The 26,631-nt window shown below is 28.0% G+C and overlaps 2 protein-coding genes across 2 annotated transcripts; one reads left to right on the forward strand and one right to left on the reverse strand.

Annotated features, from left to right (window-relative positions):
* The first annotated feature begins 6 nt into the window (after positions 1-6).
* Positions 7-7,348, forward strand: LOC107170486 (uncharacterized). Its single transcript, XM_015520615.2, has 2 exons — positions 7-166; positions 6,676-7,348. Exons 1-2 carry the CDS (start codon positions 104-106, stop codon positions 7,213-7,215), a joined length of 603 nt encoding a protein of 200 aa, XP_015376101.1. The 5' UTR covers positions 7-103; the 3' UTR covers positions 7,216-7,348.
* Positions 7,349-14,616: 7,268 nt separating this feature from the next.
* Positions 14,617-17,197, reverse strand: LOC149060317 (uncharacterized). The gene is made up of 5 exons (XM_089216925.1): positions 16,996-17,197; positions 15,966-16,280; positions 15,234-15,611; positions 15,016-15,084; positions 14,617-14,794 (listed from the first exon to the last, which is right to left on the reverse strand). The coding sequence occupies exons 1-5, from the start codon at positions 17,164-17,166 to the stop codon at positions 14,645-14,647; spliced, it is 1,083 nt and encodes a 360-aa protein (XP_089073051.1). The 5' UTR covers positions 17,167-17,197; the 3' UTR covers positions 14,617-14,644.
* Between the last annotated feature and the right edge of the window lie 9,434 nt (positions 17,198-26,631).

Consider the following 26,631-nt stretch of genomic DNA (forward strand, 5'->3'; position numbering starts at 1 on the left):
AAATCGCCCAGGAGTTTTAGTCGCTTTCAGAAATCATTGCATTAAAAAAAAAAATTAAAAATACATAGATATTAACGTCGTGTTAAATTCTACTTCCGTGAAAATGAAGAGTTATTCCGTAATCGCCGTGACAATTGTTTTGGCCCTTTTTGCGGCCAACGCGTCTGTGAGTATATCATTACAATTAAACGCATTTCTGACAAGTTCAGCTCTCTCAAAAGTTATACATTTTTACCATTGTTGGAAGACAACACGGACCATTAACGTTTTAATCGTTTCGATAATAATATTATGTTACGCCACATTTAAATCATTGTTTGTCCTTAAATGACAAAATGTTGAATCGTAAAACTCATATAAATATAGGCAAGAACGATCATATTTGTCAAATTAGTTGTAAAGTTAAAACATAATAAAATATATGATAAAATACATTAAGACTGTTGAAAGCTGACCATTTTTAAGGGGTTGGACTTAGGCAATATTCTATGTCCGTTGTGAGTGATGTGTGATTACGTGTCTATAGTGACTGATCATTAGTGTGCTTCAGTGCTCCGAATGTGTTATGCGATGAAAGATAAACTACGGTCAAAATTCTTGGAAATCTGCGTTAATTGTGAATTTTTGCGATCAAAAAAGTTTCAACGTGAAAGTCCCAAAAAACGCATGAAAAATGCATACAATATCAAAAGCCCGATTCTAATTTTGAAAACATATTTTAATTCTTTATTTTTTTTTCTAGGTTAGGTAGTAAATGTATTTTCGATTTATTATTGTTTGTTTTATCAGTAAAGTGTCAAATATTATTTATTTTTTTAATTCCCTTGAATTTACTATTTATTTCCTATAAGACACGGACAAGAAGATAAAAAATTTTTTTTTCAGAATTCAAATCCTGGAAGTCTTGTGATAGTTCTGAAAGCATATTTTTTTCTTCCGCTATATACTCTGTCGAATGCACAAAAACCGACCAGCTTTCAACAGACTTAAGAATATTAGCCTCAAGCATGCATTTTACTTCAGTCGGTGCTCGTGTACTTGGCTCTTGTAAAATCAGTTAATTTTTTAGATGCTGTGCTGGCATTGTTTATTGTCTTGCTAATTAAAATACAATACAACATTTTATTATTATTATTTTGGCTCTTTTCTACTAACAATGGTATTAATTTTTTTTTATTGACATTAAGATAACATTCTTACTTTTTAGTTTTTAGTAAAAAAGCTTGAAAACTGAATACACATCTTTCCATAAGGTTGTTACGCCAACATTAAAAAATATCAAAAAATATATTTTTTAAACGTTTTAGTTAAAAGTAATTTTTTTTTTGTATTACGAAAATGTGGAAATCATTTCGTTGTTAAATCTTAAATTCATATTATTTTTAAAACCTGAGACTTGAAAATTGAATTTAATGTTATAGGTATTTTCATATGTTTCTCTAAAAGAAATCTAAAAAATCTCAAACACACTAATTGAATTTTTAAAATCATTTCGAGTTAAAATTTCGACAAAATTGCACGTTCAAATGAAAAATACATTTATCACTCCGTTCAGAATCTAATAATAATCTATAAGTAGTTAATTTCAAGCCTGGGTATAAACGCGTTAAAAAGTTAAAAGTTAAGTTAATTTTAACTTTTAACTTAACTTTTTAAAATTTAATTTTCATAAACTTAATTTTTAACTTAACTTATTTGAATTGATATAAACTTATTAAATAACGAGTTACTTTTAATCAAATTCAAGTTAAGTTAATTTATAAATAATTAAATAATAAATATAATGAAGTATAAAGTTGGCTATATTCTCTAACAGTTTTAGACTTTTAGTTTCCTGAAAAAGTATTCAGAGTACATTCTTAAATACCATGTTATTTTTATTTAATAATTTAAAAAAAATGTATAATACTTGTCTGTATTAGTGTATTAAATCAAAGGATTGTATTTGTTTCGGCATTTTCAATTTTGTATTTTTTTCATACCTACTACATAATTTTATTAATTCAATACCTATGTATAGAAAAGCTATTGGCTATTTCCTGTGGTCAATAATATTTATGATTTTTTTTATTTATATGGATATTATACAAAAAAAAAAAAATAACTTAACTTAACTTAAGTTAATAAGTTAATTGAAAATGTTCATAAAACTTTTAACTTAACTGAGTTAAAAAAAGAATTAGGTTAACTATTAACTTTAAACTTTTTAAAATGTTTTCCATTAACTTAACTTAACTCAGTTAAAAATTATCATTAACTTGCCCAGGCTTGGTTAATTTACTGTAATTACAAAAATATTATTTGTAGAGGTAGAAAATTTACACCATCGTCTACGTATATCATTATTTAATATTTCCCTTACACGATGTTGTTTTTAAAATGTTTTAATTTATTTCAAGTTATGTACACCACAAACCTATTCACCGGTTTACGATACGCCGCAGTAAAGTCTAATGAGTTAACAATAGGAAACAATTAATAATATTGCATGTATTTTTTGGCAAAAATTTGTTCAACTTAAGCCCGGGAAAGTTAATAATAACTACTAATTGAGTTAAATTAAATTAGCAGACAAATTTTTTAAAGTCTCAAGATATTTATCTTAATTTTGTTTTAACTCAGTTAAGTTAAAATGGAAACTTCTCTTATCTTATCTTAAATTAACTTGGATTTGATTAAAATTAACTCATAATTTTATCTAGGGGGGATATCTGCGCATTGATTATTTCCTCTCTCTCTTGCCCGAGTGCAACATAGATAAAACGCATTTTTAAGCAAAATCATTTTTTTTTTTTTATTTTTTTGAGTAATCTTAGAGTAAAATCACCCATTACAAAAAAAGAGAAGATAATATTTTTGTGATATTTTTTATGCCATATCGATTTTCCTTAATTTTATTTATAGACAATTTAAATCTACAACATTTTTTTTTTTTTTTTAAAGTCAAACAACAATAAAATATAAGACCTAAATGATATATCCTCAAAAATATTATCCTCTATAATTTTTATAATAGATTACTTATTTAGTCTAGAATTATTCAAAAATCATGAAAATCGGTTTTTGGAGTAACCATTTTATCTATGCTGCGATGTCGAAGACATCCTACTAAAAGTTTATAGGTACGACCTATAAAATTCGGTTAAAAATTAATTTGATGAAAACTAAATATTACAAAGTTAACTTAACTTTAACTTTTTAAGCTTGCTTAGTTACTTATACCCGCGCTTGGTTCAACATAAGACAAACAAAAAACATTTATTTCATCAATATGAATATGATATAGGTGCCTATATAATATCCTTAGAAATGTATGGGCAGACAGACCTTATTCGCTTAGAATTGTTTTTCCTATGCAAAGACTTATCATTGAGTTTAAGTTTAACACGACCATTACACAGTGACCTACACAATTTTAAATTACTTTTGACGCTTATATTAACATCAAACCACAGAGTGAATTCTAAGAATTTTTTTTAATTTTTAGACACTGTTTTCCGAAAAAAATTTAAATGAATCATAATTACCGGAGTTAAACAATAGATAAACATTTGCACTGTTCAATTATTAATTTAAAATATGGTACCTAACCATATAATAAACTGAATGTTTGAGTTATGCACACGTATCACAACAATGAGTTAAATACAATAGCCAGTTACAAAATATGTGCACTTACTATATCTACCTCATATTTAGTGAGGTTTTAACCGTTTATAAGCATATTTTTTTATTGTTGTTAATACATTACAATTACAACTCAATATACCTTAACAATGTCACAAAAACTATTTAAATACATATGTATCACAAGCATTAATTACTGTTAGTGAATTATTAGGGAAATAAATGTTATATAATAAGTACCAATATTATTTCGTGTAAATATTGTTCATTGATAAAGGGTAATACAATATTATATTTTTGAACCTGCGAGGATCATTACTCGTCCGATTTAACATCGTCTATGTATTATAATATTATAGCCGTTACGTTATGAATATTGAACGAATATTTTTGAAGTAAAAATTTAATTGAATTAGACCTTTGTCCAGTTAATAATAACGATGACATAATATTATTATTAATTAAAACATTTTGTTTAAGGCTTAAATGGGACCCCGTACCTATATTATTCTTTATCACGAAATAAAAAAAATAAAAAATAATAATGATAATAATGCACATAATTCTTTGAACAGTTTTTCAATGATAAAAATATATTTTAAAAAAAAAAACAGCAATTATTAATTTATTGAATTTAAAAATATTTAAATACCTAAACAGAATTTAGTTGTATTTTTATTATTTTTTTTGTGTTTATTGAGTCAACAAAACCAATGATCAGAGGAATGTTAGTAATTGTTATACTTTTTGTGTATTAGATCTCAGTATTATGAGCTATGCCATACGGTATTTGAAAGCGTTTTAAGTTTGTTTATAAAAAAAAAAATTATTTTTAAAGTAAAAGTTTCTATAGTTAACATTGTTTTCAATCAAAATATTCGAAAGCTCTAGTTTATCTGGTCGTTTCGAATTTTATTTTAATACTTATTTAAACATATTATATATGTGTAATTTTTACTTAGATAATAATTTATTGATAAATAGAAAGAAAAAAGGCTTACATTTATTATAGAAGCATAGGCTAGGGCAAACCTGAATTTGGGGGGAGGTTAAAACGGATCAAATAAAAAAAAAAATGCATTGATATTCTATCATTGATTTCATAGAAATATCTAACGTTTTTTAACTGCGAATACAATATAGACTTTATTTACCTCTCGAATCTCATATATATAAAATATTATATTTATTTATACTTGTGTTGATCAATGTTTGTGGCGACGTGACGTATGAATTGTGTCATGTGGCACCTGCTATATTGAATTTTCAGTAGAAAAAATGGGGGAAAATAACGAAAGAGTAATTTAAATCCTATGCCTACATGAATAGTGACTACTTTGTCATACCGCCTTGATACAAATGATTTTTTAGTAAATAAAATATGATTTTTAGTAAAAATAAATATAACCATATGTCCATATAATATGTTATGCGTTATAACAATTTTAAATTTATTATTGAATTGTTTTAATTGGTATCTGGCCAAAATGGCGAAACAATGACCACGGATTAATAATAATGGTGAAAATAAAAATTTAAAAAAAGGGGGAAAATATTCAATTTGACATTTAGTGATAATTATTTTGAAAAAAAAAAAACAATTCTTAGTTGATAATCTTACCAATACTTTCAGTATTAAAATAGTTAGAATAGTAACTAAGATTGCACATTGAGTACGAGTCAATAACCTAACGCGAAACGTCCATGGGTACTGGGTATACGTTAATTGCACCAAAAATCACAGGTAAAAATAAGTTTTATTAAGTTACAGTTTTATATATTTTGAAACTTATTCAAGTACTATAGCAAGATTTAAAGTATTCAAAATATTAAATATAAAATTCTGCCGTTTCGCTATTATTCATAATCACTTAATATTTTAAAACTCGCCATTATCAATTCGCGATTTTTACATTTGCAATTAATCGGTTCGTTATTTTGACCTAGACCCGTTTTAATTATTTGTATATGAAAAAAAAAAAAGTACTACCTACTAAATATCTGTTGGCGCATTTGTCACGTCCATTATTAATTATTATAAATCATTGAAACAATTATTGTATATTTCCAAAACAATCAACATTTACGACGTTTTAAAGTCGTGACAATAATAACGTTATAGTCGGGCAAAAGTATTCCGTCATATTTTTCAACGGTTGTCAATTGTTGTGTTTCGTCGATAATACATTACATGCTATCAATATTGTTGTAAAGTATTTGATCAAAAGCATTAAAATACTTTATGACTGCAACGAGCCGAGCCGCGGGTGACCAACACTTATATGTCAAAGTGGAGCCATTTAAGTTGCCGGTGACAAAAACCAAATTAATTTTCTGGGGCAGCTTATAAGGTTAGGTGATTCAAAGCTCTCATTATACTTTATTTTTTTGATGGTGTGGAGTTAAAGCTTTATTCATAATGGGCATTATGACGTACCTAAACGAAAAAAAAAAACAAAAAGATTTTATTTTTAAATTCAAGTAGGAACTTTAGTAATATTCTTTTTAGTTTATGTATTTTCGATTTCAATGTTTATTTCGCTAGACAAAAATAATTATTGAGTATATATATAGGCATATTGATATAATATTTATTGCTATATGAATTATACTTATTCGAAAATCAAATTCTTTGACACAGAAAACAGTTGATTATTTTAAAGTTTCGCCAAACAATGTGGTTTAAAATATACACTATATACAACTAACGTTAACCATAAAAATCGGTTTAGTTATGATTAACAAGGTGAAAAAAGTTTTTTAAAAAAATTTGAAATTATTTGTTTATATAAACACTTTTCTTAGTATCCATATTTATAATCCATAATTTTTTTTTTCTTCCACCGATTTATTCAAATACTTTCAAAATACAAAATAAGTACCTGTACTTGAATATACTTAAAAAAGTATCTTTACAAGGGCTATATCGAGTCAAAGATCATGTACAACACCGCATCGGAATATAGATCTGATGCGTATTTGTGCAACGACCATCGATTGACCATTCATTATTTTCCCACTTCATGCTTTGCGTTTGTTGACTTTCAGGCACACAGCTCGTTTGACGGACAAGATAATTGTGACATTAAGTATCACTTGCACGAAAACTTGGCTTCGGTGCTGAGCAACCCAGTAGGCGTGCGTATACTCAATAACTTGCGACAGAGCACTCATGACATCTGCATGGACCCGAAGGCCCACAACGGACTCGTCAGCCTATATGACGGGATCATTAACTTGACGACCGACACCAATATTTCGCTAACCCTGGGAAATATATTCTTCTGGGTCAGGAAAATCATGAAGAACCCCAACTTCCGTATCATCTGGCACAATAATATGAAAGGCCTCAACATGGTTTTCGATAACCTAGATGTCGTTAGACAGATAACCAAAACGATATTTGACAACTTAGAATTGATTTTGAGGAGTCCACACTTCGACTCCACATTTGATATGAAGGTTCAAAATCTGTCCAACCTGCAAAAACTCAGCAATAACGTTGTAGTCAAAGCTGCGAATACAATACTCTACAAAAAGAGGCCAGTCCAGACAAGACGTTTAAAATCCAGAAACGACTGGAATTAATTGAAATATAAAGTTATGTCCGTGACAATGAAAATATATAGATTAAAAAAAAAGTAATGATATAATAATAATAATAATAATGAAACAAGACTTTACATAAAAAGTGAAATAAAAAAATAAATACATTTTCAAATTTTTTTTCATTTATGAAACAAATAATAATAATTTCTGTGAATCATTTTTATTCGTTTATTTGTAACTATTATTGATCAGAATATAATACTCATCACGGGAGCAGGTATAGTTATGAGAAAATAAATGATCATGTCGTTTCTCGTTATAAATTTTTAATCCACATAATATTTTCATCATTATATGAATTGTATATTTTGTTTGATTATTTTGGAGAGACGATGGGACATGCATTATGTATCTTCTATTACTATACCGCAACCATTGGTGGGGGAGGGGGGGGGGGTTATTTCATTCGAAATGATTTTAAATGTCAAATTTCAAAGTTAAGATCTTTTTTTTGTTTATTTATTTTAAATGTGTGTACCAACCTCCCCCCCTGCTGCGCCACTGTCTTTAATCATAAACGAACCTTTTGATTGCGGTCAGTGGTGGATTAAATAGTGTTCAAGTAATGTCAGAAAATCCATTAGAAGGCGGGCTTCGTACAAAACGTATCGGTAAAACACTTACGAAGCCGTTGTTTTTATCGATCTAATCTAACTGCAGTGGTAATGGTCAATGATATTGCAATAAAAAATGTAGTGTTGATTTTTTGGAGGTTAACATTCTAAAAAACAAAAAATAACTACATAATTATTAAATGCAGGGCCTTGTCAGAATTTAGCGACCTGCAAACAATTGTTAAATCCTATACACTGATTATGGCAGTTTTTCGTTTCAACTACAACAACCGCTATATAATAATTATATAAAGATATGCAGAAATCATTATTTTGATCTCAACATCAGAGCATGCATTTTCAGATCAGTTAAGCTATATTTTATATGTTTTGAAAGTTGAAACTGTATTTTTCGAATCACTTTTTGATCAATATTTTTTTTCGGTATTATTGTTGAGATCATCGATAAAAAAATGAAAAGCGTATTGTATGAATGAGCTATTACCTATAGTGTATATACTTAGTGTGACATACGGTGCTAAATCATAGTAAAAAATCATAAAAGCTATCAACGATGCATCCGAAATACCGTTCAGATAACGAGCCGGTGTCAATGAAGAGGTCTAATTTTTCGTTGGTATGCTAAGTGTACGAAATATTAATCGCATATCTAGAACTACAAGACTGCACACAACTCAAAATTCATCTATTTTGAATTATACCTACCTTTGAATTGTAAAAAAAAAAAATACCTCCAAATGATTTAAGACTGGTGGTTCAATATAATACCTATTTTCATTTAGCCACTAAAAATATTTGTCAGTAGGTATTGAATTAAATAGTTTTCAATTAATTTTTAAAGCAATAAGAGACCCATGTTTACCTACTTTATCATGGAAGTATGCGTAGTGTTTTTATAATTTATCCAATTAACCATAATCACTGTGAGTTCAAAATTCAATACTGCCTTATTTTGATTTGTATCGCATTCTTGCGCTAAATAAAAACTAATTGTTGTGTGATAATGTTGAGTGATGCAAGACAGCAATATTTAGAGTTGAAGTGGCATCGCTTGTTTAACAGCCATATTTCAAAACATTAAAGTCTTATAAATTTAGGATTTAAATTAAAAAGCCGCTTAAGTGTAACTTTTTGGTTTTATGAGGGTATTTCGTGATATTCGAAAAGTTATATCTAATGCAAAGTATGCATATTACTGTAATTAGGGGTATTCGTTTAGTATGTGACCAACGGGGTTAGTAAATTGAGTCCCAAATGACCCTAATTCGGTAAATTGAGTCCCGGGGAAAAATAGGTAGTAGGTAATTTGAGTCCCAGGAAAAAACGATTTATACATATGCATTTAAAATTTTAAAATATACTAATTATATAATTAATTTGACTGTTTTTAAATGAATTATCGGTCCGGTAGCCAGTAGGTCACGCATAAAAAACGAATACCCTATACGATAGGTCACGTGATCGGTAGGTCACATACTAAACGAATACCAAATTAGGTAATTAAGTTTTTAGTTTTAACGCAAAGATAAACATGTCTTTTTAATATCTTAGATTGAAACTTCAAATCAATTTTTCTCAAAACTATCAATTTTCCGTAGTGTTAGACGGTGGCGCCGAACTCAGAATTTTTTTTGTGGAGCGAAATTTAGAATTTTTTACCCACCCATCCACCGAAGTTGTCCAGCCGTCTAACGTGATATAAAAATACACTTAATCATGTATGGAACACTTGATATAACTTTATTAACCCATTAAGACTGCTATTCCCTAGAACAACTCACATACACCCACCCACCCATTCAAGAAGTAAAGCGATCGTTTCTCATCATATAGTGTATAATATAATGAGTTCGGTGCCAATGGTGTCAGTATTGTTCTATAGTCTATAGAGGTGCGAAATATTATATGTCTAACGCTTCAATACAATATCCATGCTGGTGTGTGACAAAACGTATGCCGTAATTGTATGTAAAATATAAAATTAATATTACATGTGTAGCAGGTAGGTACAATACGCACCAATACGAGCGTTTTGAACACAAGCTCGTAACAATCATAATAATATTTTACAGACACATATACGTTTATCGGCACTTTAATCGACGAGCACTTATTACAACTTCAAGCTTTAGTAGGTCATTGCTTATATATATATATATATACCTACTGTCGTACCCGTCTATTTGCATGAGTGGCGAACACATGTCGATATAATGACGCGATTGTGCTAATATTATATTGACACATCGAATCGTGGTAATATAATGACGCTGCATATTATCACATATTATTATTATGCGGTAACCACATTAAAGTCGAAGTCAAATACGCGAATGTGCGAAAAAACGGTTAAAAAAAACGACTCGGTAAAACAATGATTGACGTTTGTTGCGAGTATACATCGATAAACAACAACTATAACACATATCATATTTTAGCGCAGAATACATTTCGTATTAAACATATTATTATTGTTGTTGTTTCGTGACACGCACATGTCATCGCGACATCGCGAGGACCTATAATATTATAATACATAATAATATTACAATACCTTAGGGCCTGCTATTACGCTTACAACAGCACTTAAGTCATCTAACCTCTGTAGTCTGTACACGAATATTATTAATTGACTACGTTGGTTATAAGTTGTAACCAACGAGTGTTTATGATATATTTTTACATCCTAAATATCGATGCCTATAATATCTATCACCTCGCACTGTCATCATTCGGTTTATCAGATGGAAGCAAACGGTTTACGGAAGGGACGAGGGAGAAAGCGTCGACTTGATCATTTGAATAAAAATTGCGTACCATATCGAAAAAATTACATGTTATTTACTTAAAAACAGTGAACAAATTTACTAATTTGGAACAGTTGATTTCAACGCACAGAGCTTTCTAATTAACGCCGGAGAGCATTTCATATTATCTATTCACTATAAATTGCAATCATCATTGACATGCCCAGAAATTTTAATTTTAGTGGTGGTGAGAAGGCGTTATAATTAATAAACCTGGTTTTGATTTTGTAGCACTTAAAATTGCAAAAACTGGCATTTCAAAATAGAGTTCAAAGTCATGTTCAACTGAAAACAAAGCTAGTGTAGTAGGTAAGAATAAGATGCCGATGACATATGCAATCCTTTTATTAGTTTCATCCAGTCAAGACCCACTCAAAGCAAGTGGCCTATTTCAGAATCATCTGAACAGCTTATACTATTGAAAAATCAAGATTTAACGACTAAAATTCTTCTTATATCGCTTAGGTAATCAAACTTGTCAGAACAGTTAAATAGTTCAGTAAAACAATAAGTATATGAAATACCATTTACCTTGTACCTACCTACAAATAAATATTTGATACTGGTAAGTTGTATACTTGCGTATGTTACGCCTGATCGGAAAATCGTTAGTGGTGCGGGTGGGCAATATAATGTCGACAAATACGAAATTTCTAACAACGTTAAGTTCCTGCGGATAAAAAAGTTAGGTAAAAATACGGTAAAACTCAATAATTAAGCCGCGCACACGGCGACTGCGCTGGCAAGGCTCATGCCCAACATAGGTGGCCCCTGCGATTGGAAAAGAAAGCGGCTCACCTCCGCGGTCGACAGTCAGTTGCTGTACGCCACCCATGTCTGTATCAGCTGCAGGGTGGCCGCGGCAGCCAGGACCGAAGCGAACCTGATTCATCCACAGAGATCGTCGGCGCTGAGAACCATCCGTGCATACCACACCGTCTCCGTGAAGACCTCCCTGGTCCTAGCCTCCTTCACGGTTCCCGCCGACTTACTCGGCCTGAAACGGGCCAAGATCCGGTCCCGACTCCTTGCTGACATCACGTCTGGTGAGACCTGGCCGTCCAAGCAGACCGTGAAAAGAGAAGAAGCAAAGAGTGGCAACAGAGATGGGAAGCAACCAGGAAAGCGTACGGACCCGATCCTGCAACCTATCCATCGGACGTTGGCTGAGAAGAACGGTCCCGCTAGTGCTCCTGACGTTCCACATGTCACAGCGAGGCGCTAACGAGAACACGGAGAACCGTTTCCGGTCATATCTCTACAGGAAAGCCAGGGCCGCCAGTCCAATGTGTCTGCAGTGCAGGGGCGGCGAGGACACGGTGGAGCATACTCTGTTTGAGTGCTACTACTGGAACGCCCTCCGTGACCCTCTGTCCACCCAGTTGGGGCACAGGCTGTGTACAGCCGACATCCAGGACATAACTTGCTGGACGCCATTTGACCAGCTTCTAGCAGACCCAGATGAAAAATCAACTATATTAAGGAACGCGGAGGAGTAATTTCGGCTGCTCTGTGGGATTGGTTGAACGCATCTTCTCACTCAAAGAAGAAGAGTAGCGAGTCCGACAGGCTGCGGATGTGGGGCGTTGAGATTCTGACGCAGAATTTGGACATCAGTTTAGTTGATCAAGCAATTTATTGTAACCGAAGGCCCCGAGGGAGGCAGAGCCTCCCAGTATTCTACCCATAACTTTAAAAATTGTCTTGTAATATTAATGAGAGGGGATTGTCCCAATGCTAATAATTGTTGATGTTATTGTAATCAATAAACAATAGGAGTCAGAAGAGAAAAGTACGTAATACTAACGTAGTTCCTTCTCTTACTCTTGACATAAAAGGAAATAAAAACGGTTAAACTCAATACGCAATTATTGTAGAAAACAAAATATATTATTTGTTGACTGTAATAGTATTATTGTTATTGACACGCACTTCGTCAAATTTGACTTTTTTTTTTAATATGCCCACTGTATAATCATGAACGTAATGATCAATAAATATACATAAATAATTTGTTACTATAAAAAAAAAAAAAATAGCCCAAAACGAAAACGAAAACAACATTGACATAAATTGACGCCTGCAGATCAAAAATGTATGTTTAAATAATAAAAAATGATTAATTCTTCTAACCTAACAATATATAACTAAATCCGTATAACTGAACAATAATGTTTTAAATATACCTCATAGCAGCTGCAACAGTGTATCAATTCTGCGTCTCCCTCTTCATTTATACATCTATTGACAATTATTGTTAACACTATAATTTATTGATATATTGATAAATTATTATTGTTTACTAGTTGAATCATTTGTCAACTAATATTTTAATTTTCCGTTATGTAAATTCACAGTAAAATAAAATTATAAAACAATTTTCTTATTTTAATTTCACATAAAAATTGTTTTGTGTTCAAATACTTTGTAAATATTTAAATGTAATTTTAATACATTTTGGGTGGAATATTTTATATTAGGTATATTATTATTTTATCTCATGATTGTTTATAACAGATATAAGTGAAGCAACTATGTAGGTATACTTTCAGTATTATCCTCGAATAATAAAACGATATCGTTTGCATAACAAACTATTTTACATTAATTTTAAATACCACATTATAATTGATAACGTATTGTATTTGTTCATTGTTATACTATGTACTAAGTCTTACATATTATGCTTTATTATATTTTTAAAAGCAATGGCATAAAAATGGATTTTAATAAATCAGAACTTAATAAATAATATTACCTACATAAATTAATACACATATATATATATATATATATATATATATATATATGGACGTGTTAGAAAATCAGAATTAAAAATTACATTGCATCAAAATCCCAATACGAATTACAATCTAATTCTACAGAGGCTTTTACAATAGGCAAATAATTCTTATTTAAGAATGAATTTCGAAAGTTACTGGATATTTTGTTTTTTAGTATATTCTTCCTCTGTACTTTGTCAATGAATTAAAACAAAAGCTATTCCTTAAAATTTCAAACTTCAATTTTTAAATGTTGTTCGTTCCGTCGTACAACATAAATATATGACTATAACATTGAATAGGTACTATATAATATGTAAAGCTTCATAAACAAAACTACAGACATAAAATAAATGTAAAATAAACACATTGCTTAAATTTGTAATAGGCTTCCATCAAAGTAATAAAACTAATAGTTACATTATAGTTAACAAACACAACATTGGAATACTACATAGGTAGTTCTAGAAAACATATAACAAGCTAAAGAAAATTAAGGTTCCAAGACAAAAATGAGCATAAAAAGAGTTTCATCGATGAAAAACCTTAAGAAACGCTACTATAAATTATCAAACTAAAGCAATCAAACTAAAATGGTGATCTCAATGAACAGATATTACTAGTCGATAATAAAAGCTAACGAGGAGTTATAATAAATTAAGAACAAACTGGTTTACAGTTTAGATGTTTTTATTTAAATGTTCAATTATTAACTAATTAAGCTGTTATATTTTTATCAAAAATGATCGCAAATCACAAGTGCATGTATAATAGCTAGCCGGACGTAAAAGAAATGATGTATTAATGTCATTAATGTCATTAAAAAATCGATGAATATACGAATAAGAACAAAATAAACATATTGTATTTCATAGTATAATATCGATCACATATCAATGTAATTAACGTATCTATATTAAATATAAAAAAAAATATTCATAATTTTATTATAATGATAAGGATTAGAAATTACATTTGTTCAAAACAAACAAATAAAAAAGCAAAACAAGGAATATTTGAACAGAGCAATAATATTTGATAACTAGACTTTTATTACCTTCACTTAAAAAACATACATGGATAACTAAGTTTATAACATGAATAACGCGAGTAAAATAATATTTTAAATAATGTTAAAAAATTGTATTTATAAATGAAAATAGTTCACAATGCAAAGCTTGAAAGACAACAAGAAAATATTGAATTGTACTCGTAAAGGTAGGTACTATTATATTTGTTATTATTATTTATTTAATTTGAACAAAATCTGAATTACTAAATATCCAATTGCTTTGTTTGTTAAAATAAGTAGTTGTTTCAGATTAATATGAAGTATTCCATAAAGTTTAAAATTGAAGTGTTCATGCAATCTTCGTAGTAAGAAAAACTTGATCTTAATAAAAATAAAAATAAATAATTAATTTTCAATGATTTATATAATATTAATCAAATGCAGTTATTAAACTAGGAACCCAATACATTAACGGTCATGACTAATATATATCAATACAAAAAAGTCTGTAAATTTAATGTCACTTTTAATAATTGTTGACTTAAAATTCATGACTATAATTGTAGGGTGCGACCATCAATGTGTAAATAAATATTTGATACCTGACGTTTAATTCTCGGATTTTTTTCTACTATGGATCGTTGTTGTAAGACCAGACTCATACGATTTATCTAAAAACAAAAATTAAACATTAAATTTAATTTGGACATATTAATCACGCATCAAGCCGACTCCGTCGACTAAGTATTGAGAATAGAAAGAGAATAATTATATTAGAAACCTTATTAAATGCAAATCATATATAATTTAATGTAAAAACCTCTTTTTCCGTTGAGTGACCAATCATGTATAATGTTAGAACATTCATTATTTTCAATGACAATACCATTAAAATCTGTCCCAAACTAGAACCAGACAAATAGTATTTAGAGAATAAAATGCTGTAAACGGCATTGATCATTTCAGCGAATTCTGCTACAACAAAAGCAATAATTGCCGGGCAACCATACATTAAATGGTTGACTTCATTTAAGATTTCTATGATTTCCAAATACATGTCTCTCAATGTACTCAAGCATGATCGTCTTTCCGGGATTTGTTCATTTATAATGTAGACCATCCACTTCATGTATATTATTAGTAATATGTATTCATAAAATGCGACGTATTTGCAAGTATATGTTAGAATCATAATGATCTAAAAATATAACATATTTGACATTTAAAATATACATAATAGATTCAAAAGAGAATTTAAGCTACAACTATTCCCATAATAAAGTACTCATAAAATATAACACATTTGGACATCTTTAAAACGATCAAAGTGACCAAAATATATTTGGATAAGGAAATCTGGGCAACATGAGGACTAGAACACAGTTTATATTATAAATCCATAAGATTACAGAAATAAAATTTCTGTATTCTGCAATAATGGTAAGATGGGAGATAGTTGTTTGTCAAATTTGTATATATTAAGGTACCGTCTATATATTATATTATTATTTATTTATAGCCTTATAAAATTTGATAAAATGTTTATAATTACCATGAGTTGTGTGTTTAATGATGGTTTAATTATTATCGACGCTAAGTAAATATTTATAATAGCTACAATCACATTTACGGTAATTATTACAACTATAGGATTCCAATACCCAGTTCTTATACTCATCGTCCCTGCCAAATTTAGGTGTATCAATTTTTCATGAATTTTTTCAAGTTTGGTCAATACCACGGAAATTGAATTATCGAAAAATACACGCCAAATATTGAATAAAAATCTTCCTATCAAAAATAATTCAAAACAACTGATATATATTATTGACGTAGGTTCAGTTATTTCCTTATCAACTCCTGAGACCTAAAAAAACATTGCATAAATATATTACACTAAGATTACATAATATATTTATATATACATATATTTTTCATTATTAACAACCCAACATTATTACCCACAGCGACATAGACAAGTGTGTGACAAGGTCCTATTATTAATATTAACTTATTTATGAAGTGATTATATTTTGTTTTGAAATGCTGGCTTTCTGATGAATTTGAAAGTGGCTGAGTGCTATGATTTGTTGTTGCCGAGTGATTCTGATAAGTGTTATTAAAGGCACGGAATTCCAGTAGATTATATTATATCACGACTAATTAAAATTGATTTTAAATTCTGAGCGGAGCAATATATTGAAAATGTGAAAGTGAAATACACATCTTTTGATTATATTCAATTTAAAATTTCGGATGTTTTTAAATGTATCATTTTATATGATCTTTCAAACGAAATAATAAAAATTGAATTCACTACTGCCCATTAGTTGGCGAAGCAGATGGAATAAATAAAAAAACTCCCACAAATAATTTTCATATTTATTTGTTTTTATTCAGTAAACAAAACATGTTTAAAACAACAATGTGTATTGCATGCTTACTGCAAAAAATAGTATCTGCAATAGTTATCATTAACTATAACAGTCAGAAAACTAAAAAATGTTTTTATATAATTTGGGTATTAACATAATATGAATCTATTAAAATTAAACTAAATAATTATAGTTTTTGCTTATTACCCATAGGTTGTAACCGTAGAAGTTATTCAAAAAACAATAAATGATTATAAATCGCCAAACATAAAACACCAAAGACGCCTTAAATTTGTTCTGGCTAAAATAGTTTATACTGCCAACTCCGAATATCAAAAAACACCCGTTAAAATTATTTAATACTGATCTGACACTCATAATTATTATTATTATTGATTATCAAATTACGTTTAAGTGAGACAAATATGGGTAATAGTTATGATATTTGTGTTTTTTTGTGTGAGACCTTCGCTGATTTAAACTCAACTGCAACTATTGTTATAATATCTATACAATTATACGAGTAGATGGATTCACATAAATTATAAATTAATCGAAAAGAATACGACATAAAGCCGTTGAAGTGGAAATCAATTATTGCTATTGAGTTAAATGTTTGATACTTAATAACTCAATTTACATATCATACAAGGCTTGGATATTTTTACAGTACCTGGTATTACAAAGTTGTCCACATTATTATTAATAACATAATATTTGAAGTAAATAATTGATATTTTGTAAATACTTCAAAATATTATATACTTTTTGATACATTTTTAATTGTTATTGTTATATGCATATTTTTTCTCGATCAATTTATATAATTGCTTAAATGCAATATTAATAATAAATAGACAAACAAGTGGGTATATATGGTATACCCATATCTGCTGTATAGTTGTTAAATTTTAATTTAATTGTATAAAATCTATGTATACCTACCTAACCTACGTCAAACAATTCTGATTGAAGACGGTCTGTCAACTTGTATTACCAAGGATTTTTTATGATACGATTTCAATTAAAATAATTCTTTTTTTTATTATTAACAATTAGTTATGTTGTTAGAATAATGGAATGTTAAATTATTTTTTGTCAATAACATTATGTTTGAATATTTCATATTATGAATAATATATTTAAGTCTCCAATATATTTAAAAAGTTTCGAGTAACGATAAATAAAATATTTTTAATCTAAAAAACATCAGTGTTCATTTGCCTATAGATGTCAGGAACTTAGAATGTCGACGAGGTGACTCTTTGTTGAAATCAAATACTTTCTTTTATCGTGTAATTTGTTATTTATTATAAAACACTTTTATGTCATTGGTAAATGTTACAACAGATGCATTTGACTGATTTGATCTGTAACATATTCTAAGTGTGTAAAACATATTCAATTCTACTCGTTTATTTTCTAAATCCAAAAATACTATTATGCTCGAATTATTCTAAGTACAAATAATTAATTTAGAATACAGACTGGCGCATAAGTTCTCTGGTGTACTTGGCCTGATCATGTCAGAATACAGGTCGTTTCAGGGAATTCCCTATACATATAGTCCTAGGCTCTACTTCTGTTAGCCTACTCGATATCGTTTTTTTGTTTTCAAGTATGCTGGTAATCATTTCTTCTTGTCGACATTTTGTATGCCAACGCTCGGGTGCATGTGAGTATTTTGTGTGGCAGCATATGTGCCTCACTAACGCTAAATTTTTACTTCGTTTGATACGGAGCTGTACGAGTTCCATTTTTAAAGACTGAACGTGACCAATAATGCATTCATTTTTTTGGCAACAATTCGAACACTGAAAAAACTGAGATGGTTATTATTAATTTAAAAATTATACCTCACTCCATCAAAATTTGAACAATAAATATTCATAAAAAAAATTTGTTTATATTAGGTATATAGTTTAACAAAGTCTAAAAAAGTCGAAAATCTATATGATCTAATATATTTTAACATATAATAATATCAAGATTTTAATCTGATCTGGGAAATTTCAAATATAACATCATAATAGCAAAAATTATAGATCCAATTTCCTATCAGAAACGCTCTAGTATAACGGATCGTAAGCAGTTTTCTAAAAAATTATAAGAATACTGGTCGAAAAATAGTGGCGTCTAAAAGCGAGCCGTCTACAGTATGGCTAGGGTTGGCGGTATGTGGAATTTGTCCACCTGTATTCGGTATTTGTTTACATACCGGTATTTAACGGTGTACTGGTATGCTAGTATGTATCAATAAATGGGGAATGGTAATCTCCTACAAATGCAGTGTAATCTCCTGCAAATGATAGTGTTAACTCCCACAAAAGATAGTGTTAACTTCTATAAAAGATAGTGTAAACTCCTACAAAAATATCAGTCTTGCAATATATTAACACATAAAATAAAAATGGTTTGAAAAATATAATAAAAATGTTAATAAAACAATAATCATTATCATTTACGTTTTTTCATAATCATTTAATCCTAAAACAAAATATGTCTGAAAAAAATAATAAAAGTGATAATAAGACTATAGTCATAATTATTTAATCCTGAAACAAAATTTGTTTGAAAAATATAATAAAACAATAGTAATAATCACATAAGTTTAAAATAAAAATTTCTATGTAGGAGATTACAATATCTTTGATTTTCAAGTAAAAATTTTAAAAGGTCCAATAAATTTGGCCCAATAAAATATAATATAATAATAATATAATACCGCTTGTAGGTACTACAATTATTTTTTTAATTTATTTTTTTGTGATAAAATTATACAAAATAACTGTATACAACTAATGCCTTATTTATTTTTTTTATAATTTTAAAAATAAAATATAAATCAACTTAATAATTATTAATTAATAATACAGTTTCATAAATATGAAATATATTTTTTTTTATTATTGATCTGAAATATACATCGACAACTAGGCCATTAGTACACGAATTTTTGATTACATTGTTAGTATTTTAGTTTTTACATGATTACATTAAATTAATTTGTACAATTCTGTTTTTTTTAAGAATACGATTAAGCTTTTAACGTCCTATGGGTTTGGTCCTAGTGCTTGACAAATGAAATATTTATATATTAAATATTAGAGTCCAATTGTGTCTGCTATGATTTATAATATAACCAGACAACATAATTTAAGATGAGCCAGTGGAGTTAAGGAATATGGAGTCCCACTCTCATTTTTAGTGTAGTTTTTTCATTTTGAGTTCTTCTTAAGCTCCAGGATCATTATAAATATGAAATAAAATACCTATATTGGTTTAAAAGAGTACACGACTACAACCCACAAAATAGTTTGCATATCATTTTATGTGTTTCCTAGAAACATATTAAAGACAATAGTCAATAAGGATTAAAACTAAAAAGTAATTCATAAATTGTAAAGAATAAAAACAGTCTAAACTCAAAATTTGTAATTTATTTATATTAGATCTTTTTTTATTAAACAAATTTTTATTTATTTAAAAATTAAAATACAAATGTATTAATATCCTTTATTCTTTTTTGTATAACTTTCTACAAACAGTTAAATAAAAATTAATACAATTATAATTAGATTGATTAAATGTTATTAAATTAAATACATAATATGTATAATCAATTTACCAAAAAATGGGAATTTTTCGATAAAAATATTAATTGTTCAGTATGGGCTTCAGACAGAAAGGACCGTTTGTTTGTAATAACATTTTCTGCGTAGCTAAACAACCTTTCACTTGGTAAACTAGTACCTTGAGTACATAAATACTTTTTTGCTGACCGAGATAAATTGGGAAACTCTGAATTGAATATTTTCCACCAGTTAAGAGGATCGGTATCCAAATCTACCTTGGGCATTTCTCAGTGCCCCGACTATATTCGTACATTCGACATAATATAGAATATATGGTATATTCGGTAAATACCGATCAAATGGTAAATGCCGAAAGACCGGTATACCGGTAAGTGTAAAAAGCCGGTATTTATAAATACCGGTGACTTACCGGTATACCGAAAATACCGCCAACTCTCTATGTATCGCTGTCTTTTCACTCTGTGGTCTGTGCTGTGTTTGAAGACTCATAGGTATAGTCTTCTGCTGCTTCGGGGTTAACAATGTCAAAATAATAATAATCATAATCAAATGTGTTTTAGTATATTGGTTAAATTACTCGAACCTTTTCCAAATTATGCCTTCGGTTTAATGTTAAATGCCCTAGGTTTTCTAAATTAACACTATCTTATGGCGAATCAAAATGGCCAATCGTTGTCAACTTTTCTGTGCAATCTAAATTCCTATCTTGGAGAACATTAAACATATGGTGGTATATTTTACTAGCGGTACAACTAATATTTATTGTTAATCATTTAATAATATTTTACTGCAGTTTTATAGATTCACAAACGGGTTTGTTAAGTATTTTTTTGTAGTACTAAGTTTGTCCACATAGACCTTTGAGCCAATTTAGACTTCTGGAATAATTTCATAAGTCTCTGTATTTTGTTATACTGGCACTGTGTATAATATGTACAGATATTAATTTTTTACTCAATCAACAATAAAATATCTTATGATAAATTGAATTCCCTTCATTTTTCTATCGAAAAATACATCATTATCATCAGAATGGGCACAACTTAGTATTGTCTCTACTTCATTAATGACTGGAGTTATACCTAAATAAGGTCTAAATAATTCAATTATTTTATAACACTTAGATATAACTATATAAGTTATGTATATAAGTAAATAAATAAACAGGTCATTGAATGTAAAGGTACCTGGTAAAATATAAAATACAATCATGATCTAATAAATATAAAGGTCTGTCCACTTGTTGGTCATTTTTTTTTGTTTACAGTTTTATAATTATTTAACACTTAAACGGTTAGGTAAAGACAAAATGGTATTGTGATACGATAGAACTATAGAAATGATAGAACATGCTGATATATTTACATGCAAGATACATTTTTTAAGTGATATATTATAAAGTGTATTTATTACTAAACATTTTTTAAAATAAAATACAATTTTTGTTATAATAAAATAATTTAATGACTTTTTTGAATAATTTTGGTTTTAAATATTGCTGTAATTGTGTAGGTATTCAATATTCATACATTTTAGATTCTGAGTGGAACGATTAATGTATTGATTTGTGTGTGTGTTTTTTTTAATTAAGTTTTCTTTCATGTTTTTTTTGTGTCTTTCATAACATTTGGGGGCAATAAAAATGCTTCGATTTTCAACTTCAGTATCTAGTTCGATCAGAAAACGAATCTAGTTGGTACATTGAGGGGGTAAAAATTAAAAAATTCCCAATTTTTTCTTAATTATCTCGGTACATACAAACTAAAAATTAAGGAAAAAACGGGAACTTTTACAAAATTTATATTTTAGTTTTTGATGTAACTTTAACACAAATGACCATAGGTACATAAAATTTTCACCGAATTTTTATATAAGTATTTTCTATACTTTCGAAATATTTCGACTTATGTTAAACTATTTATAGAAATATGCAATTCTCGATTATCATTATTTTTTTTTTAAATTAATATCGATAAAAATGTAATTGTTGCGTAGAAAAGCTTGAAAATGTAATAGAAGGATTCTAACATATTGTTACAGCAGTTGAAAAATATAAGAATACATAGTTCCAATTTTTTTTGTAAGCATTTAAAGTTCAAATTTTGACTAAATATTTAAAAATTACGGTTATATTCAAATTATCTTAGATATGAAAATTCATAAAATATTTTCTTTATAGATCTAAGATTTGAAAATTCAATCCAAGATTCCTAACAACTTTGTCAACCTTTATCACAAACATTTTTATTAGTGTTTGAAGTTTAAATTTTTATAACATTGGATATTTACTAGATTTCTCATTTAGCGATTTCCTTATTTTGGTGTAACTCTAAAACAACTAACCGCAGGTACTTGAAATTTTCCCTGAATGTTTATTCAAGCATTTTTTATAATTGATAAAATTTTCAAAATATTTCAAATGTTTTTTAGTTTTTTATTCTATAATTAATGTCTATAAAAAGCTTGAAAATTTATTCAAAGGATTAGGGGACAAAATAGGCAACGGTAGGTCAGGATAGGTAAAGAGTAAAATCGGTTTGGTGAAATATTAACGGCTTTATTATTAAGCTAAAGATCAAACACTAACGGCTTAGAGCTACGGCAGCTTCGCGTGGCGTAGCGGTACATCGCGTCCGGTGATCACGGTAAAACAGAACGACCGACGCCGAGAACGGCTGGGTCGGGCCGTCAGGTGGGCTCAGCCACAGTGTCACCAACGATACCTTACAAAAGGTTTCCCATAAGTTGATATAATAGCAGTTGAAAAATATTAAAAATACATAATCAATTTTTTTATAAGTGTTTAAAGTTTAAATTTTGACAGAATGTATTAAATTGAATTTTTACAAATTATTTAATGAAAATGTTATCCTAGATTGACTAACCACCTCCGCTCAGAATCGTTTTTCGTATACAATGATATAATATCATTGAATTCAAATTTAATACGTACCATACATTAGAGTTACCTACTGTACAGCAGAGTGACATCAACTTACCCGCTTTTCTTTTTTATTGATATTTTATAATTGTTAAGTGTAATCCTGTGTTATTTTATATCTGTATAGTACTAATTAGTTAATTAATAATAAGAAAATTACATCATTGTATGATTTTAGTTTGACTAAATGTCACATACTAAACGAATATCAAAAGTTCTTTTATGCAATTTCAACTACAACATAATTTATACATTTTTGAAATTTTTAGATTTACCTATTCGAAATTCTAAAATTTAATATTCGATAATACATTATACTAGAATTATTCTAGCAATCTGCCCTATACAATAAAACACTTGGTAAAAATTAAAATTTTCAGAAGTTAATTGTTTTTTAATTTTATTATAACAAAATTAAGAAATCAATTTGTAAAAACTAAAAACATTGTATTTGTGTTCTAATTAACATTAGTTTAAACCATTCGTTAATGTGTAATTTTTTGTTTATAAACATGAAATATTAACTTTATCCGGATAATACTAACTTTAACCAGTCAATATTGGATAATGTTAAAAATTATAATATACAAGAGTTATTAGCAGAATATAAATACAATAATAAAGCGTTGGATTGCTATAGAGTATAATATCTTAATTAACCTATAACCGAGTTATTAGTCAGTTATCCTACCGATGAAGTGAACAATATAATATAGTATTAATTATTAGATTTTATTATTTACGAGCTTAATATTTATGGTAATTGCACGGCATTTTCGTTTTAATTTTAGATAATATACAAAACGCTAAATAAAATGAAAAATAAATTCATATTAATAATTTATGCATTTTACGGTAATCTCTTATTGTGTTTTAGATATGTTCAATATTGTTAATAATTTAAAACAATTTTATACATTTTTATGGTTGTTAAGAGTGTTAGACAATATCCAAAAGTTCATGGATGATATTATCATATTATCCGATTAATGTTAACAGTTTGCTAGTATTGTATTATCCGGCTAATGTGGACTTAATCCAAATGTTAACACTACCCGTATCATATAATATACATTCACTGAATGGTATAACATTTAAACATTTTATGTATTAGAGAAACAAAGTAGGCTATTTCTGCAGTCTTGTACAATTCACTATTTAAAATCATTCAAGTACAGTTACAGATTATTATTTTTAAAACTATTTGTTGACTGTAATAATATTATTGTTATTGACACGCACTTCGTCAAATTTGACTTTTTTTTTTTAATATGCCCACTGTATAATCATGAACGTAATGATCAATAAATATACATAAATAATTTGTTACTATAAAAAAAAAAAATAGCCCAAAACGAAAACGAAAACAACATTGACATAAATTGACGCCTGCAGATCAAAAATGTATGTTTAAATAATAAAAATGATTAATTCTTCTAACCTAACAATATATAATTAAATCCGTATAACTGAACAATAATGTTTTAAATATACCTCATAGCAGCTGCAACAGTGTATCAATTCTGCGTCTCCCTCTTCATTTATACATCTATTGACAATTATTGTTAACACTATAATTTATTGATATATTGATAAATTATTATTGTTTACTAGTTGAATCATTTGTCAACTAATATTTTAATTTTCCGTTATGTAAATTCACAGTAAAATAAAATTATAAAACAATTTTCTTATTTTAATTTCACATAAAAATTGTTTTGTGTTCAAATACTTTGTAAATATTTAAATGTAATTTTAATACATTTTGGGTGGAATATTTTATATTAGGTATATTATTATTTTATCTCATGATTGTTTATAACAGATATAAGTGAAGCAACTATGTAGGTATACTTTCAGTATTATCCTCGAATAATAAAACGATATCGTTTGCATAACAAACTATTTTACATTAATTTTAAATACCACATTATAATTGATAACGTATTGTATTTGTTCATTGTTATACTATGTACTAAGTCTTACATATTATGCTTTATTATATTTTTAAAAGCAATGGCATAAAAATGGATTTTAATAAATCAGAACTTAATAAATAATATTACCTACATAAATTAATACACATATATATATATATATATATATATATATATATATGGACGTGTTAGAAAATCAGAATTAAAAATTACATTGCATCAAAATCCCAATACGAATTACAATCTAATTCTACAGAGGCTTTTACAATAGGCAAATAATTCTTATTTAAGAATGAATTTCGAAAGTTACTGGATATTTTGTTTTTTAGTATATTCTTCCTCTGTACTTTGTCAATGAATTAAAACAAAAGCTACTCCTTAAAATTTCAAACTTCAATTTTTAAATGTTGTTCGTTCCGTCGTACAACATAAATATATGACTATAACATTGAATAGGTACTATATAATATGTAAAGCTTCATAAACAAAACTACAGACATAAAATAAATGTAAAATAAACACATTGCTTAAATTTGTAATAGGCTTCCATCAAAGTAATAAAACTAATAGTTACATTATAGTTAACAAACACAACATTGGAATACTACATAGGTAGTTCTAGAAAACATATAACAAGCTAAAGAAAATTAAGGTTCCAAGACAAAAATGAGCATAAAAAGAGTTTCATCGATGAAAAACCTTAAGAAACGCTACTATAAATTATCAAACTAAAGCAATCAAACTAAAATGGTGATCTCAATGAACAGATATTACTAGTCGATAATAAAAGCTAACGAGGAGTTATAATAAATTAAGAACAAACTGGTTTACAGTTTAGATGTTTTTATTTAAATGTTCAATTATTAACTAATTAAGCTGTTATATTTTTATCAAAAATGATCGCAAATCACAAGTGCATGTATAATAGCTAGCCGGACGTAAAAGAAATGATGTATTAATGTCATTAATGTCATTAAAAAATCGATGAATATACGAATAAGAACAAAATAAACATATTGTATTTCATAGTATAATATCGATCACATATCAATGTAATTAACGTATCTATATTAAATATAAAAAAAAATATTCATAATTTTATTATAATGATAAGGATTAGAAATTACATTTGTTCAAAACAAACAAATAAAAAAGCAAAACAAGGAATATTTGAACAGAGCAATAATATTTGATAACTAGACTTTTATTACCTTCACTTAAAAAACATACATGGATAACTAAGTTTATAACATGAATAACGCGAGTAAAATAATATTTTAAATAATGTTAAAAAATTGTATTTATAAATGAAAATAGTTCACAATGCAAAGCTTGAAAGACAACAAGAAAATATTGAATTGTACTCGTA

Source organism: Diuraphis noxia, unplaced genomic scaffold (genome assembly GCF_037042655.1).
Source record: "Diuraphis noxia isolate RWA-SAM2 unplaced genomic scaffold, SU_Dnox_SAM2 contig0001, whole genome shotgun sequence".
In the NCBI taxonomy this organism is placed as follows: Eukaryota; Metazoa; Arthropoda; class Insecta; order Hemiptera; family Aphididae; genus Diuraphis; species Diuraphis noxia.